This window comes from Saccharomyces paradoxus, assembly GCF_002079055.1.
Source record: "Saccharomyces paradoxus strain CBS432 chromosome XII sequence".
Classification (NCBI taxonomy): domain Eukaryota; kingdom Fungi; phylum Ascomycota; class Saccharomycetes; order Saccharomycetales; family Saccharomycetaceae; genus Saccharomyces; species Saccharomyces paradoxus.
In genome coordinates, this window is record NC_047498.1 from 574167 (window position 1) to 591667 (window position 17501).

General features: G+C 39.5%; 10 protein-coding genes across 10 annotated transcripts; 6 read left to right on the plus strand and 4 right to left on the minus strand.

Annotated features, from left to right (window-relative positions):
• Positions 1-255: 255 nt before the first annotated feature.
• TOP3 (DNA topoisomerase 3) lies at positions 256-2226 on the plus strand (the record flags this gene model as incomplete). Its single annotated transcript, XM_033912096.1, has 1 exon — positions 256-2226. The coding sequence occupies one exon, from the start codon at positions 256-258 to the stop codon at positions 2224-2226; it is 1971 nt and encodes a 656-aa protein (XP_033767987.1).
• A 610-nt stretch (positions 2227-2836) lies between these two features.
• On the plus strand, positions 2837-4633 carry THI7 (thiamine transporter THI7; the record flags this gene model as incomplete). Its single annotated transcript, XM_033912097.1, has 1 exon — positions 2837-4633. The coding sequence occupies one exon, from the start codon at positions 2837-2839 to the stop codon at positions 4631-4633; it is 1797 nt and encodes a 598-aa protein (XP_033767988.1).
• A 623-nt stretch (positions 4634-5256) lies between these two features.
• Positions 5257-6693, plus strand: FAR10 (Far10p; the record flags this gene model as incomplete). Its single annotated transcript, XM_033912098.1, has 1 exon — positions 5257-6693. One exon carries the CDS (start codon positions 5257-5259, stop codon positions 6691-6693), a length of 1437 nt encoding a protein of 478 aa, XP_033767989.1.
• A 142-nt stretch (positions 6694-6835) lies between these two features.
• LIP2 (lipoyl(octanoyl) transferase LIP2) lies at positions 6836-7822 on the minus strand (the record flags this gene model as incomplete). The annotated part of the gene is made up of 1 exon (XM_033912099.1): positions 6836-7822. One exon carries the CDS (start codon positions 7820-7822, stop codon positions 6836-6838), a length of 987 nt encoding a protein of 328 aa, XP_033767990.1.
• A 212-nt stretch (positions 7823-8034) lies between these two features.
• On the plus strand, positions 8035-10662 carry VPS34 (phosphatidylinositol 3-kinase VPS34; the record flags this gene model as incomplete). The annotated part of the gene is made up of 1 exon (XM_033912100.1): positions 8035-10662. One exon carries the CDS (start codon positions 8035-8037, stop codon positions 10660-10662), a length of 2628 nt encoding a protein of 875 aa, XP_033767991.1.
• Positions 10663-10976: 314 nt separating this feature from the next.
• CSC1 (Csc1p) lies at positions 10977-13325 on the plus strand (the record flags this gene model as incomplete). The annotated part of the gene is made up of 1 exon (XM_033912101.1): positions 10977-13325. One exon carries the CDS (start codon positions 10977-10979, stop codon positions 13323-13325), a length of 2349 nt encoding a protein of 782 aa, XP_033767992.1.
• A 96-nt stretch (positions 13326-13421) lies between these two features.
• ARV1 (sterol homeostasis protein ARV1) lies at positions 13422-14387 on the minus strand (the record flags this gene model as incomplete). Its single annotated transcript, XM_033912102.1, has 1 exon — positions 13422-14387. The coding sequence occupies one exon, from the start codon at positions 14385-14387 to the stop codon at positions 13422-13424; it is 966 nt and encodes a 321-aa protein (XP_033767993.1).
• A 321-nt stretch (positions 14388-14708) lies between these two features.
• Positions 14709-15527, plus strand: GPN3 (putative signal sequence-binding GTPase GPN3; the record flags this gene model as incomplete). The annotated part of the gene is made up of 1 exon (XM_033912103.1): positions 14709-15527. The coding sequence occupies one exon, from the start codon at positions 14709-14711 to the stop codon at positions 15525-15527; it is 819 nt and encodes a 272-aa protein (XP_033767994.1).
• A 148-nt stretch (positions 15528-15675) lies between these two features.
• MAP1 (methionine aminopeptidase MAP1) lies at positions 15676-16839 on the minus strand (the record flags this gene model as incomplete). Its single annotated transcript, XM_033912104.1, has 1 exon — positions 15676-16839. The coding sequence occupies one exon, from the start codon at positions 16837-16839 to the stop codon at positions 15676-15678; it is 1164 nt and encodes a 387-aa protein (XP_033767995.1).
• Positions 16840-17008: 169 nt separating this feature from the next.
• Positions 17009-17461, minus strand: CDD1 (cytidine deaminase; the record flags this gene model as incomplete). The annotated part of the gene is made up of 1 exon (XM_033912105.1): positions 17009-17461. The coding sequence occupies one exon, from the start codon at positions 17459-17461 to the stop codon at positions 17009-17011; it is 453 nt and encodes a 150-aa protein (XP_033767996.1).
• Positions 17462-17501: the final 40 nt, after the last annotated feature.

Here is a 17501-nt window from a genome sequence, read left to right on the forward strand (position 1 = left end):
TGGTGGACATGTGTTATTTCATTGTGTTTTACTTTTCCTCCCGCTAAGTCAGGTGAAAACAGTTGTATCATATATGCATGTTTACATTTCCATTATTCTTTTAACCTAGGATAATGGCCTGCACGCGAAAATCATAGTAATAAAAAAAAAAGCAGGTTGGCGAATTAGTAATTGTCAATAAAGAGGGCATCGCTTTCGAAAACTGTTTCGTCTGTGCGTTCCCCTTAGTTACATAAAGATTTATTATAGACAATAATGAAAGTGCTATGTGTTGCAGAGAAGAATTCTATAGCGAAAGCAGTTTCACAGATCTTAGGAGGAGGCAGATCAACTTCAAGGGATTCTGGCTACATGTACGTGAAGAACTACGACTTCATGTTTAGTGGGTTCCCTTTTGCCAGGAACGGAGCTAACTGCGAGGTTACCATGACCAGTGTTGCGGGGCACCTAACAGGCATTGACTTCAGTCATGATTCACATGGGTGGGGGAAGTGCGCCATCCAAGAGTTATTTGATGCGCCACTGAACGAGATTATGAATAACAACCAAAAGAAGATAGCAAGCAACATCAAGCGAGAAGCTAAGAACGCAGACTATCTGATGATATGGACGGATTGCGACCGAGAAGGAGAGTACATAGGTTGGGAGATATGGCAGGAGGCCAAGAGAGCCAACAGGCGCATACAAGATGATCAAGTGTACCGGGCGGTATTTTCCCATCTGGAAAGGCAACATATATTAAACGCAGCACGAAACCCAAGTCGATTGGACATGAAGAGCGTGCATGCTGTAGGGACAAGGATTGAAATTGATCTTCGAGCAGGCGTTACGTTTACGAGACTCTTAACAGAAACACTGCGAAATAAACTAAGAAACCAAGTCGCCACGAGTAAGGATGGCGGAAAAAGCCGCGGTGCTAACAAGAACGACTCACAAGTCGTATCCTATGGTACATGCCAGTTTCCAACGCTCGGATTTGTAGTAGACAGGTTTGAAAGAATACGAAATTTTGTCCCCGAGGAATTCTGGTATATCCAATTAGTAGTGGACAACAAAGACAATGGCGGAAGTACAACATTCCAGTGGGACAGAGGCCACTTGTTTGACCGGCTAAGCGTGTTGACGTTCTACGAGACATGCATCGAAACCGCCGGCAACGTTGCCCAAGTAGTAGACTTAAAATCAAAGCCAACAACGAAGTACAGACCATTACCTCTGACCACAGTAGAGCTACAAAAAAACTGTGCGCGGTACCTGCGTCTCAACGCCAAACAATCACTAGACGCAGCCGAAAAGCTATATCAAAAAGGATTCATATCGTATCCCAGAACGGAGACTGATACTTTCCCACGCGCAATGGACTTGAAATCCCTAGTGGAGAAGCAAGCTCAATTGGATCAATCCTCCGCAGGCGGCAAAACCGCTTGGGCGTCGTACGCGGCATCGCTGCTGCAACCTGAAAACACAAGCAACAACAACAAATTCAAGCTTCCACGAAGCGGGTCCCATGACGACAAAGCGCATCCCCCAATCCACCCCATCGTAAGTCTAGGACCTGAAGCAAATGTTTCGCCCGTGGAAAGAAGAGTATACGAGTACGTGGCCAGACACTTTTTAGCATGCTGCTCAGAGGATGCTAAGGGCCAATCGACGACCTTGGTCTTGGACTGGGCAGCTGAACGTTTCTCCGCCTCAGGACTCGTAGTCCTCGAGAGAAACTTCCTCGATGTTTACCCTTGGGCCCGGTGGGAAACCACCAAGCAGTTACCGCGACTTGAAATGAATGCCCTTGTAGACATCGCGAAGGCCGAAATGAAGGCGGGCACTACGGCACCGCCTAAGCCGATGACCGAGAGCGAGCTCATCCTCCTCATGGATGCAAACGGCATCGGCACTGACGCCACCATTGCAGAACACATAGACAAAATTCAAGTGCGTAATTACGTCAGGAGCGAAAAGGTAGGCAAGGAAACCTACTTACAGCCCACGACCCTGGGTGTCTCACTGGTACACGGCTTCGAGGCCATCGGCCTCGAAGACTCCTTTGCAAAGCCGTTCCAGCGTAGAGAAATGGAGCAAGATCTCAAAAAAATTTGCGAAGGTCACGCCTCCAAGACTGATGTTGTAAAGGACATAGTCGAAAAGTATAGGAAATACTGGCACAAGACGAATGGCTGCAAGAATACCCTCTTGCAGGTTTATGACCGTGTTAAGGCATCTATGTGAAGCGGCCTTTTTACCGCCGTCTGCATAAAACAAATTCTCTTTGCTTAATTGCATTGTCCAGCATACTGCGTATGTGCATTCTGAGCGCCAGCCGGAACTGCATTAAATCATGCAGCAGTCGTCGTCACAGAAGCGCACGCGCGCCGTGTAAACGCATGTTGGAAGGCGCCCCTACTAGCATAATCACTCACGACTACCAAACGCATAGGGAAGGTTTCAGAGAACCGATGAGCAGCGGATGCACGGAGTGCGCCCATAGGGCTCGCAAAGAGCTTGGCAGGAATGGGCGTTTTTCTGGAGGTTGCCTTATTAATTTATATGGAAGAGGAGAGGATTCATCCATCGGGCTTCTGAATGAGATAGTATGTATGTATACCTTTTTTGGGTAGCTAAAGAGAATAGGAAAAAAAGGCGAAAATTTTGCATCCGCTATTGTAATGTGATTTCTTTTTTTTATTTTATTTGGTATATATGTGAGATGTAATCCTCGAAGTCATCGGTAACCTTTACTATTTTATTTCCTATTCCAGAATTCATATTAACATCTATTGTTCTTAGATTCATTGTAACATCAAACAAAAGACTGTAGAGCCAATTGCACCATATCATCATGAGTTTCGGTACTAAGGTCTCTAATTTTTTGAGATTTTTGGAAATTCCTGTCAAAGATAGGGCATCCGTGAGTTTCCTGAGGAACCCTGATTTGCAACCTATCAAGTCAGTTAACCAAACATGGGGGTTCTGGTCTAATTTTGCATACTGGGGTGTTATGTCCTTTTCGGTGGGTACGTGGATTAGTGCCTCATCTGCGTTGGATGTGGGGTTAAGTTACCCAGAGACGATTGGTACGTTTATTGTCGGTGATGTGTTAACCATTATTTTTACATTAGCCAACTCGGGTCCCGGTTTTGACTGGAAGGTCGGTTTCACTTTAGCCCAAAGATTCGTCTTTGGTATCTACGGTTCTGCCTTCGGTATTATCATCAGAATTTTGATGAGTATTGTCAACTACGGTTCCAATGCTTGGTTGGGTGGTCTTTGTATTAACATGATCTTGGATTCCTGGTCTCATCACTATTTGCACTTGCCAAACACTTTGTCTTCGAAAGTTGCTATGACCACTAAAGAATTGATCGGTTTTATCATCTTCCACGTCCTCACTGCATTCTGTTATTTGATGAAACCTTACCATATGAACTACATTTTAATTTGGTCGTGTGTGGCTACTTTCTTCTCTATGTTGGGTATGGTGATTTACTTGACTAAGCACGCTCATGGTGTTGGTGACTTGTTTACTTCTACTGAGTCCACTGCCACTGGTTCTACCAAAGCTTGGGCTTGGGTTTATATGATCTCGTACTGGTTCGGTTCTGTTTCTCCAGGTTCCACCAACCAAAGTGATTACTCAAGATTCGGTTCCTCCAATTGGGCTATTTGGGCCGGTACCATCTGTGCCTTATTGATTCCAACCACTTTAATCCCAGTTTTTGGTGTCATTGGTGCCTCCACTTGTGACAAACTATACGGTCAACAATTTTGGATGCCTATGGATATCTTCAACTACTGGTTGACGACTAATTATTCTGCAGGCGCTCGTGCTGGTGCCTTCTTCTGTGGTCTTTCCTTTGTCCTGTCTCAAATGTCTTACACCATCTCCAACTGTGGGTTTGCCAGTGGTATGGATTTGGCCGGTTTATTGCCCAAGTACGTCGACATCAAGAGAGGTGCTCTTTTCGCAGCATGTGTCTCCTGGGCTTGTTTGCCATGGAATTTCTACAACTCTTCTTCTACTTTCTTGACTGTCATGAGTTCTTTCGGTGTCGTCATGACTCCTATTATTTCTGTTATGATCTGTGATAACTTCTTGATCAGAAAGAGACAATACTCCATTACCAATGCTTTTATTCTAAAGGGTGAATACTACTTCACGAAAGGTATCAACTGGAGAGCTATTATTGCCTGGGTTTGCGGTATGACCCCCGGTCTACCTGGTATTGCTTGGGAAGTCAATAATGACTACTTCCACAACACTGGTATCGTTAATTTCTTTTACGGTGACTCCTTCTTCTCGTTTTTGATTTCCTTTTTCGTCTACTGGGGGCTATGCATTCTCTTCCCATTCAAAATTACTGTTGGACATGATGACAAAGATTACTATGGTGCCTTTACTGACGAAGAAGCAAGAAGGAAGGGCATGGTTCCATACAGTGAAATTTCTGAAGAAGAAATCCGTGCTTACACATTAGGCGAGGGTTACACCACTGGTCACGAATACATGCCTGAAGGCTCCGACGATGAGGTACCTGAACTGATCAAAACTAGCTCTGAAAACACCAACGAGTTTGAAATAGTTCATCAGAAGAACAACGAAAAGCAATCTTCCACTGCTAGTGAAAAAGCTGCCTAGTAGAAAGAAAAAAATCCAAAAAAATGAAGATACCAAAACACTAAGGAAAAAATTTCTCCCTTTCATTTAATAATTTCTGCACTAATCTCTCTAACTACGAAATTTTTCTTCGTTCACATTTTCATATTAAATAACAGCTCTTTTATAATAATAACATGTACATTAGATATATAATACAAAGTAAATTAAAAAAAAAAATAAGCTAAAAAAATGATCAAAAAAATGGCGTCACTTCATTATAATCGTAAGAAAAGGAACAATGGGCGGATCTTATCGCCTGCGTCTAGTCTTGTAGTATCCCAATATGTTAAGGGGCGAGGGCTACGATCATCCCCCCCAGGTGGAATTTCTTAGGAAACCATCTGCTCTCTCTCTCAGGTGATTTTCTTTTTTCTTATATATTATCTACTGTCTTCCCCCTTCGTTATTTGTTCTTGGTCGGATAATCGTGGTGCTCGACATTTGAAATTTCACTTGTTTACCATAACGGAACATTATTAAAAATTTGTTCTTGAAACTCACAAGCACTACGTGAACACAAAATACGAGCAAGAGTAACAGAGTGACTCCCACAGGAAACCTGTCGTTGGTTATATTGGAACTTATATATATAATCAAGTCCAATGACTGCTTCTGGACCTGAATTTAATAAAGAGGACCAACTCAGTTCTCCGGGAAAGAAACACATAAGAAATAACAGTATACCCAAAAATGCAAAATTAATTGATGGATCTAATAACGCATCGAAAAGACCAGTTGAGAAGTACGATAAGAGAATAATCGACACAACAAAAAGCTACTTTCCGCACAGCATATCAAGAACGCCAAGGAGAAAGTATACTTACATTCTAGTCCTTACATCACTAAATGGAACTTTTGAGAGCAAACATTTAGTGGTACCATTCAAACCAGACGGTTTGAAATTGGGGAGGCCTGTTGCTAACAGCAACAACAACTCCAGTTCATCACTCAGAGGCGGCAAAAGAGTAGATTCACACACTTTTTCCCAAGTAAGGTGTGACAATGGTAATTTCGATTCAAGAGTACTCTCCAGGAATCATGCATTATTGAGTTGTGACCCCCTTACGGGAAAAGTATATATACGAGACTTGAAGTCCAGTAATGGTACGTTCATTAACGGTCAGAGAATTGGCTCAAATGACGTAGAAATCAAGGTTGGCGATGTGATAGACTTGGGAACAGATATAGATACAAAGATTGAGCATCGAAAGATAAGTGCCACAGTTGAGGAACTGTTTGTACAGCCTTTATTAGAATCATGGATTTTTGAAAATGAAGATAGTGGTGATTGCGGTACAATTTCCGAGAAAGAAGAGGCTGCCGCCATAACAAGTTACGTATATGGAGATTCTAACAACCTAGAATTGGAAGAAGTTATCCTGGGCTCTGACACAGAAATACTAAGTGGAATTTTTATCAATAATTGTATCGGCACAAGCCCGACTCTATCTAATGTCATTAAAACCCTCGCAACCGAAATTTCATTTTGCAAATATGACAATTCTAAATTACAGTCGATGGAGAATTTCTTAATTAATCATACAACCCACCTAGAATACACCAACAAACTTTTGGTGGAAAAAAACGATCAGCAACTAGTAAAGCTGCAAAATGGGTTAAGAAGGAAACTATCGGGGAAATACGAAAAGATTATTGAACAAAACAGAAATCAAATAAAACAATTGGAAAGAGATCATATGTTTTTCAAAAAGTCATTTGAAGTAAAGAAAAGAAGAAACAATGAAAAACAAAAAAGCATGGAAAGGGAAATAGAAGACTTGAAAACTAGGTTAGAAGTGGAACGATATAAGAATTCACAAATGATGAAGAAGAACAAACAGAAAGAACAAGAATTCTCAACTGCATCCAAGAAAAAGAACATCGAACGTGATACGGGAAGCGTTCCAGGCACAAATCCCAAAGGTACCGACAAATTTAGCATCAAAAACACGCTATGCAATCATTTTACGTTATTAACATTTGGGACTATTTCCATTGGGCTTATAGCCATTGTTTTTAAATTTCTCTCCCCAAACTAGCATCCTAAATGCAAGGCACACACTCTCCCCTTTTGAGGTCAAAGATTAACATATACGTACGTATATAAGTAATAGATATTCACATGTAAAAAAATGGTAAGCATCGTTTCATTCTAAGGAAGCACGGGAAGTGTCGCTTGCCTCACGAATTCTTCTTTAAAGTATTGATGTCATCAATTTGCATTCTTTCCAAGGTTTTTATTCCTAACAGCTTTGCCATCTCCTTGACGAAACTAATTGCTATACCCTGCACATCTACAACAGCATCAGGTCGTTGTTCCATAATCGAAGTAGTCAGGGTATCTTTCAAACCGCACATTTCAAAACTGTTCATATACGACAGATCTGTATTTACATTTATTGCTACACCATGTGATGTTATAGAGCGTCTGACGTGTATTCCAACACTAGCGATTTTTTTCTTGCCATTTTCAACCCAAACTCCAGTTTCATTCGTCGTTAGAGCATCCAAGTTCAAAGGCTTATCAGTATTGTCGCACATCTTAGTGTTCTTCAACGTTTTGATAGTGGCCTGTTCAATACATGCAACCAAGCATTTTGCAGGGAAACCTTGAAACGTTTTCAAATCCAAGATAATGTAAATAACAATTTGGCCTGGGCCATGAAATGTTACTTGTCCACCTCTTTCTACTTGAACAAACTTTGGTCTTAGGTTGTGCTTTTGCGTTTCTGGAACGAAACTTTCATAAGCTGCTATCTGATCTGGCGTCATAGTTTTCTTAATCCTCTTCCCGCCGGTGTAAGTTGGCTCAAACTCAAATGTTAATATTATCGGATTAGGTTTCATTGCCATGACTTTGTCTAATATCTTTTTTTCGTTATCATTTATTTTTGCTGTACCTTTGTATTCTTCATCCAATTGGATTAATTTCCTCTCGATCTTGGATTGAATATCTTTGATATCCAAATTAGCTCTAACCAACGTCTCCTGTATTTCCAATCCTTCTTGAAAAGGTATTCTCTGGGTGAATTGTAGATGTCTAAGCGTTTGCGCTGATGGTTTTATAGGATGTGTCATTTCCTTGAGGGCAAAGACACAAGTACTAAAGCACTGTCGCCTATAGACATCGAACGTTCTGTACACGGATTGGTGGATACACCTCGACATGGATTAAAGCTTTCGATAATTCTTAATTGAGACTTTGTGCATCACGTTTTTCTATGAACGCTTCAAATCAGTGAACATAGTCCTTCATTCGGTACATGCAGATCCGACACCAATCACTTTTTCAACAGCGTCTGAGTCAAAAGGACTAAAGGATAAAATGGAACAAGAACAACGCCTCCGTGAAGCATTGAGGGAAGGGCTTGATTCTAACAATGTCGCTGAACAACATAACATTCTGTGTGTCACAGGATCTGGACGTCCCCCTGAAAGTGAAAATCAAGTCATTGGAAGGACAAAAGCCATTGTTGAAGCCATCTCAGAAAATCCTGAACCCTGAATTATTACTGATAGGGTCGAGTGTATTCCCTTCTAGTGACCTGGTTGTGTCGTTACAGGTATTTGATAAGGAGAGAAATAGAAACTTAACTCTTCCAATATACACGCCCTATATTCCTTTCAGAAACTCTAGAACCTGGGATTATTGGTTGACTTTACCCATACGTATCAAACAACTTACCTTTAGCAGTCATTTACGCATTATTTTGTGGGAATACAATGGATCTAAGCAAATTCCCTTTTTCAACCTAGAAACGAGTATCTTTAACCCAAACGATTGTACTTTAAAAAGAGGGTTTGAATCATTGAAGTTTTGTTATGATGTAATTGACCATTGTGAAGTGGTCACTGATAACAAAGACCAAGAAAATTTGAACAAATATTTTCAAGGTGAGTTTACGAGGCTTCCTTGGCTCGACGAAATCACTATAAGCAAGTTGAGAAAACAATGGGAAAATAGGACTTGGCCTCAGGGTACTTTCGTCTTAAACATAGAGTTTCCAATGTTAGAGCTTCCTGTTGTATTTATCGAAAGAGAGATTATGAATACTCAAATGAATATTCCAACTTTGAAGAACAATCCCGGACTAAGCACAGACTTACGAGAACCGAATAGGAATGACCCTCAAATAAAAATTTCTCTAGGGGACAAATACCACTCCACATTGAAATTTTACGATCCTGACCAACCAAATAATGATCCAATAGAAGAAAAGTACAGGAGATTGGAAAGAGCATCTAAAAATGCAAATTTGGACAAACAAGTAAAGCCCGATATCAAAAAGAGAGACTATCTGAATAAGATTATCAACTACCCTCCGGGCACCAAATTAACAGCACATGAAAAGGGTTCAATATGGAAGTATAGGTATTATTTGATGAATAATAAAAAAGCTCTTACAAAATTATTACAGAGTACAAATTTGAGAGAAGAATCTGAAAGAATAGAGGTTTTAGAACTAATGGACTCATGGGCAGAAATTGATATAGACGACGCGTTAGAACTATTAGGTTCAACTTTTAAAAATCTTTCAGTGAGATCTTACGCCGTAAATAGGCTGAAGAAGGCATCAGACAAGGAACTAGAATTGTACTTACTACAATTGGTAGAAGCTGTCTGTTTTGAGAATCTGTCCACTTTTTCCGACAAATCTAACAGCGAATTTACTATTGTGGATGCCGTATCTTCGCAAAAGCTTTCGGGTGATTCTATGTTATTATCTACATCGCATGCTAATCAGAAACTATTAAAGTCCATCTCGAGTGGGTCGGAAACTTCCGGGACAGAATCACTACCAATCGTCATTTCTCCTTTAGCTGAGTTTTTGATTAGGAGAGCACTGGTCAATCCAAGATTAGGAAATTTTTTCTATTGGTATTTAAAGTCTGAATCCGAGGACAAGCCATATTTAGACCAGATTTTAAGTTCCTTTTGGAGTAGGCTAGATAAAAAATCTCGGAATATACTAAACGATCAAGTCAGGCTAATAAGTATGCTCAGGGAATGCTGCGAAACAATTAAGAGGCTAAAGGATACCACAGCTAAAAAGATGGAATTACTAATGCATTTGTTGGAGACTAAAGTGAGGCCTCTTGTCAAAGTACGACCAATCGCTTTACCGCTAGATCCTGATGTGCTGATATGCGACGTTTGTCCTGAAACATCGAAGGTATTTAAAAGCTCTTTATCGCCACTGAAAATAACATTTAGAACGACGTTAAACCAACCATATCACTTAATGTTCAAGGTTGGTGATGATTTAAGACAAGATCAGTTGGTAGTACAAATCATAAGTTTAATGAATGAGTTATTAAAGAACGAAAATGTGGATCTGAAATTGACACCATACAAAATTTTAGCCACAGGACCACAAGAAGGTGCCATTGAATTTATTCCTAATGATACATTAGCTAGCATACTAAGCAAATACCACGGCATTCTTGCCTACCTCAAACTCCACTATCCCGATGAGAACGCAACATTAGGCGTACAGGACTGGGTTTTAGACAACTTTGTCAAATCTTGCGCTGGTTATTGTGTTATTACATACATTTTAGGTGTCGGCGATAGGCACTTAGACAACTTACTGATCACTCCAGATGGGCATTTTTTTCATGCAGACTTTGGTTACATCCTGGGTCAGGACCCCAAACCTTTTCCACCACTGATGAAATTGCCTCCCCAAATTATAGAGGCGTTTGGAGGTGCGGAATCGTCAAATTATGATAAATTTCGCAGCTACTGTTTTGTTGCATATTCGATCTTAAGAAGAAATGCGGGTTTAATCTTGAACCTATTTGAATTGATGAAGACGTCGAACATACCAGATATTAGAATAGATCCCAATGGCGCTATTTTACGTGTAAGAGAAAGGTTCAATTTGAATATGTCCGAAGAAGATGCCACAGTGCACTTTCAGAATCTAATTAATGATAGTGTAAATGCTTTGTTGCCTATCGTGATAGATCATTTACATAACCTTGCACAATATTGGCGAGCCTGATAGACCAATAACTAGTGCACTTCATTATTTAAGTTACCTCTCCCTAATTATAAATAACAAATAAATACTATCTCTAATATAACTTCCTGATATAGTAACGTGACTTAGTGTTAACTTTGCACTTTCTTTATTATAAATAAAAAAATCACGGTTAATTTTTCATGATCTTGCAAAGACACGCCTCCCCCTAATGTGGCATATATATAACAATGTGAATTAGAAAAACTCAACACTTTAACAAAATAACGGGCACGAAACCAAACAAACAAAATTAGCATTGAATGCCTTTTTTGGGTACAATAGAATAGTACTGAATGACATCATATATCGAAAAGCTCACGTCGGCAGCATCGTATCTTGATACACTTCCGGATGAGCATCACGATTTCAGGAAACCCACCGCCAAGGTTGTAACGACGCAACTGACTATTGCTACTTTACTAGGTATTTTTGCTTTGCTTTCGTTCTCAATCCTGTTAAAAAAGTGGCCCAGATTATACGCAAGCAGACGATATAAAGATGATGGCAATCTTCGCCTACCATCGTGGAATCAGTCAAGTTTATTTGGTTGGTTAACAGTGTTGTATAAAATACGGGACGAACAAATTCTGGAATATGCAGGTTTAGATGCATACGTATTTTTGAGTTTTTTCAAAATGTGCATAAAATTACTTTCTATTTTTTGTTTCTTCTCTGTGTGCGTTATATCTCCAGTAAGGTACCATTTTACTGGAAAGATTGATGATGGCAACGATGATGATGACAATGAGAATTCCTTGATGCATCTATTAAAAAGAATTGTGGAGGGAAGTGGCGATGGTGACAATCATTCAGCTCCCGAACGTACAAATGTGTACCTCTGGATGTATGTTATCTTCACATACTTTTTCACCTTTATAGCAATTAAAATGGCAGTCGCGGAAACAAAGCATGTGGTAAGTACTAGACAAGCTTATCTTGGTAAGCAAAATACCATTACTGATAGAACGATAAGACTCTCAGGCATTCCGATAGAGCTTCGTGATTCAGAAGCCTTAAAGACCAGAATTGAACAATTAAAAATCGGCACTGTTTCATCAATCACTATATGTCGAGAGTGGGGTCCTTTGAACAAACTCTTTCATTGTCGGAAGATGATACTTAAGAACCTGGAACTAAAATATGCAGAATGTCCAAGAGAGCTCCGTACCCGGCAACCGTACTCGGAGAACTATCACTTATTAGGAAACGGGCAATCAGGCGAAGTTTCGCATGGAGAACATGTCTCACAAAGCAATAATAACGAGGACGATGCGGCACTATATTCTCAAATTTCTCTTGGAGAAAGACCAAAAATGAAAATTGGTTATCGTGGTGTTTTTGGGAAGGAAGTAGATGCCATAGAATATTTGGAACAGCAATTGAAATTCATTGACGCAGAAATTACTGAAGCGAGGAAGCAACACTACTCTGCGACACCTACGGCATTCGTAACCATGGATTCTGTTGCTAACGCGCAAATGGCAGCTCAGGCTGTATTAGATCCTAGGGTACATTACTTCATAACCAGGTTGGCTCCTGCGCCTCATGATATCAAATGGGATCATGTCTGTCTTTCTAGAAAGGACCGATTAACAAAAGTTTATTCTACTACCGTATTTATAGGCCTGTCGAGTTTGTTTTTAGTTATTCCTGTATCATACTTGGCCACATTGCTAAATTTGAAAACCCTTTCAAAGTTCTGGCCAAGTGTAGGGCAGCTGTTGAAAGATCACCAATGGGCTGCCAACATTGTAACAGGATTATTACCAACCTATCTCTTCACGTTGCTTAACTTTGGCATTCCCTATTTTTATGAATATTTGACTTCTTATCAAGGACTGGTATCATACAGCGAAGAGGAAATCTCGCTTGTTTCCAAAAATTTCTTTTATATTTTTGTTAACCTATTCTTAGTTTTCACGTTGGCAGGTACCGCATCTAATTATTGGGCATACCTCAGCGACACTACTAAAATTGCCTATCAACTTGCTACGTCCGTGAAAGAGTTCTCCTTATTCTATGTCGATTTGATTATATTGCAAGGTATTGGTATGTTCCCGTTTAAGTTATTATTAGTTGGCAGTTTGATCGGCTTTCCTTTGGTGAAAATCAAGGCTAAAACCCCCCGGCAGCGAAATGAACTTTACAACCCACCGATATTTAATTTTGGACTACAATTACCACAGCCAATTCTGATTTTGATTATAACGCTGATCTACAGTGTGATGAGCACAAAAATTTTGACGTCGGGGCTGGCATATTTTATTATTGGGTTTTATGTCTATAAGTATCAATTGATTTTTGCCACAGATCATTTGCCTCATTCTACAGGGAAAGTATGGCCATTGATTTTCAGAAGAATCATCGTTGGATTGCTGTTGTTTCAATTAACAATGACAGGAACACTGGCAGGATTTGAAGGAGGATGGGTATTGTCATCTTGTCTCTTCCCGCTCCCGGTAGTGACTTTATGTTTTCTATATGATTTTGAAAAGAACTATTTGCCGTTGTCAAAATATATTGCTTTAAGTTCAATTCGCGAGTACGAAAGAGACAATTCTACGGTTAACTCCGCCAACGAGGAAGAGTCGTATGCGTATCCTTACGCTGTGAGTGAATTAGAAGGTCCGATGTTAGATTAAGATACCGAAATGCTATACGTATTTTTATATATTTTGTTGCGAAAATGCTAAAATAAAATTTTTAGTACAAGTAGTACTGGATATTTTTCTATTTGCTTATAAAAATAAATAAGTTCCTGACTTCTGCAGTAGCAACATAAACTCCTGATGGATTAAATTCTTAATAATCGAAAAGTTGAATTTTGCCACGAAAACTATAAGTATTGGCTTGACTATGCAATAACGTAATAGAGACACACATATAAAAATCTTTATGATATTCCAATAGGAAAGCTTAGTCACAATCTTCAACGATTCAATAATATAGAAATTAGCTACCCACTTGATGATACTCATCGAAATCAGAGTATCATAAGGCCATATCAACATCAATATGGGAAAAATTTTGGCGCCATACGATAATAGGATCGTGTATGATATCACATCCTTTGAAGAAACGGACAGTTGTCGCCAATGCAGCTTTTTCAGTATGAAATACTGAATAAATGTGTGAAATAAACAAACGTCAAGAATACAATAACTTGCAAAGTAAAGATATTGTATTGGTGGGCTCCAGGTAAACACTTTATTTGTGATGGTATTGCGCATGATTGCCGAGTCCCATTTGAAGCTTTCTGGCAATTTCTTTGAAAGCATGATGAGCTTACCATCATTATTGTTACGGTTCAAATAGTAGATGTATTTACTCTCCTCAGTAACCCAAGTTAAATAAATCTCGAACGATAGTAACAGAAGCCAAAGGCGATTTAATCGGTCATATTTACAAAACCAGTTCTTGATATTAAATATCAAAGCTTGCGTATAATCACGCAAACACTGGCAATCATTTAGCGCTTTTCCTCTCGGATATTTTGAGAGATGCAATTCCAAAGAATTGAATACCAAGTGTCTATATGCACCTGCTTTTAATAGTAGCAGATCAATAAACAACAGGACGTTGTCAATCTCGACGTATTTGTCCACTGTATCTTTGCAGAATGGACAATCTGTCAACTGAATGTGGTCATTTGAATACACTGTATAAAGCGAATCTACAGATCGCATGCACGTTATGCATATCATCGTCTATCACAACTAAAATCTACTTTTTGATACGCTTCATTCGTTCCCCGCTGCACCAAATCTACCTTCTATGCAGCGACAAGAGTTCTTCAGCTTGAGTTATATCAATAATGTTTTCGAATCACCAATAATTCACATAGGGCCATTCACTTTAGCCCGCTGTCCCTAAACTGAAAAAATACTAAGAAAAATTTTGCAAAAAATCTTAAATGATGAGCTAAAAGATCAAAAAAGAGAAACTAATAAATAAGAGGTTGACAGAGCGTTTCGACTACGAAAAGATAATTAGACAAGTTCAAGGATAGTAATAAACATAGAAAGATGTCTCGCGTTGGTGTTATGGTGCTAGGACCTGCAGGTGCGGGGAAAAGCACATTCTGCAATTCCATTATATCGCATATGCAAACTGTAGGACGAAGAGCACATATTGTAAATTTAGATCCTGCTGCAGAGGCTACCAAGTATGAGTTTACTATTGACATTAGGGATTTAATTTCCTTGGATGATGTCATGGAAGAAATGGATTTGGGCCCCAATGGTGCACTAATATATTGCTTCGAATATCTTTTGAATAATTTAGACTGGCTTGACGAGGAGATCGGAGATTTCAACGATGAATATTTGATCTTTGACTGTCCCGGCCAAATTGAACTATACACGCATATCCCTGTCTTACCGAACATAGTGCGCCATTTAACCCAACAATTAAATTTCAACCTTTGCGCCACATACCTTTTGGAGGCGCCATTTGTGATAGATAGCTCAAAATTCTTTAGTGGAGCACTATCTGCTATGTCTGCGATGATTCTATTGGAGCTACCCCATATCAATGTGTTGAGCAAATTAGACTTGATAAAGGGCGACATCAATAAAAAAAAACTGAAAAGATTTTTGAATCCCGATGCAATGTTATTAATGGAAACAGAAGGAATGAACCAAGCATCCAACCCTAAATTTCTAAAATTAAATCAATGTATAGCCAATCTCGTTGATGATTTCGGTATGGTTCAGTTCTTACCTTTGGAATCTAATAATCCCGACAGTATAGCAACCATATTATCGTATGTCGATGATATAACACAATGGGCAGAAGGACAAGAGCAGAAAGAGCCCAACGACCAAATAGATATCGAAGAATAGTTATAGAAAAAATTATATACGCTTGATTCATATGGAAAAAGTGCGAAAGAAAAAAAATAGCTTCTCGTAGCCACCAATTCAGACTCGGGAAAAGTACAAGTTTAGGTTTCTATTGATTTCTATATGTATAAGAAAGAAATGCCTAGATCTATTTAATTCTTTGTCTTGGACCACCTGGAGATTTCTTACTCCTGGCCGTTAGGATTTCAACACCATGTTCGGTAACCAACAGAGTATGTTCAAATTGAGCACTCAATTTACCATCTTGAGTGGTAGAAGTCCAGTCATCAGGCCAGGTCATATCCTTCCAAGTACCCTCATTAATCATAGGTTCGATGGTGAAAACCATACCCGGTTTCATAACACCAGGTGTCCTATTCTTGGCGTAATGAGGAATATTGGGGGAACAGTGGAAAAACTCACCAACACCATGTCCACAATAGGTTCTTACTACACTGCACTTATTTTCGGCAGCATGTTTCTCAATATGATCACCTAACTCTTGAAAGGTAGTACCTGGCTTACACATTTTAATGGCTAGCTTCAAACATTCTCTTGATGTCTCAGTGGTATTAAGAGCTTCCTTAGAAATGTTCTCACCAACATAATACGTTTCGTTTAAGTCAGCATGATAACCTTGGTAGTATAAGGAAACATCCAAATTGACAATATCACCTTCCTTCAATACGGTTTTGTCAGGCACACCGTGACAGATAACTTCATTGACAGAGGTACAGAGGGATTTAGGGAAATTGTAGTAGTTGAGAGGGGAAGGATAAGCACCTCTCTTGATTGTTTCATTGTGAACGATTTCATCTAATTCATCTGTAGTAATACCTGGTCTGACCTGAGCAGCGGCAATATCAAGAACCTCTCTACCCAACATGCAGGCCTTTCTAATCTTTTTAATTTGGTCCTTCTTGTAGATAGGAATGTTGTTAAGTCTGTCGTTTCTTTGTTCACTAACTGGCAGTCCGTTGGCAGCCCAATCTGGTTTAGGAATATCTTCAGGGACGTATCTCTTTGGAGTCAAAGGATATGAAGCCTTCACTTTACCGGAATATTTGAATTTTGGGAAGGGATCATAAGCACCTTTCAAACCGTCTTTAGCATTGTGCAAAGATTTGTGAGCCTTGTAGTTGTTTTCATAACAGCTTGTGTCACAAAAAATGGAAACGATGCCCTGTTTTAGACATACAGGACACTTCATTTGGGACGAAGTCTCCCTACCACATTGCAAACCGGCACAATGTATCTTGGTAGGATCAGAATTCTGTTCGGAAGCGGTAACTGTTGTAGTAGTTGTGGCCATCGTACAATTTTTTGCTTATTTTCTCTTGGTAAGAATAAAGACAATAGCGTTCTTGGGATGAATAATGATAATTTCAGATTTTTCTTCTTAAAATGAAAAAGAAAAAAAAAAAAGGAAAAATAAAAAATTTTCACTTCCATTTCGGGGAGCAGCCAAATAAAGATTGCTGCTAGCTTAAATGGGAGGGACCAAAAGCCATGGGCAGCAGCTCCCCCATGGTCATGACTTCAGAACGGGAACCTGTCGAGTTGAGCATAACGATTGGAAAGTCCTTGATCACAAATTCATTGATAAATTGTCTGCAAACACCGCAAGGAGACACGCACTCATCCTTAGAATCGCCACATATGACCATGCATTTCCATCCCGAGCGGTAACCTGCCATCACGGCTTGTATCATAGCAGATCGTTCTGCACATATACAATTACTGTAGCTTGCATTCTCTACATTAGCGCCCGTGAAGATAACGTCGTCATTTGTTAATATGGAACAACCTACACGAAAGTGAGAGTAGGGGCTGTAGGAGAGCTCGCACGCCTTCAGTGCCGCCTTTTTCAAAGCCTCCAGTTGTCTGTCCTCTATGCTACGTACTTTCATTACCTTATATCCTTGTTTGACCATTTTCCTTTGACTTTTTTGGCTTCTTGTATATAAACAGTTT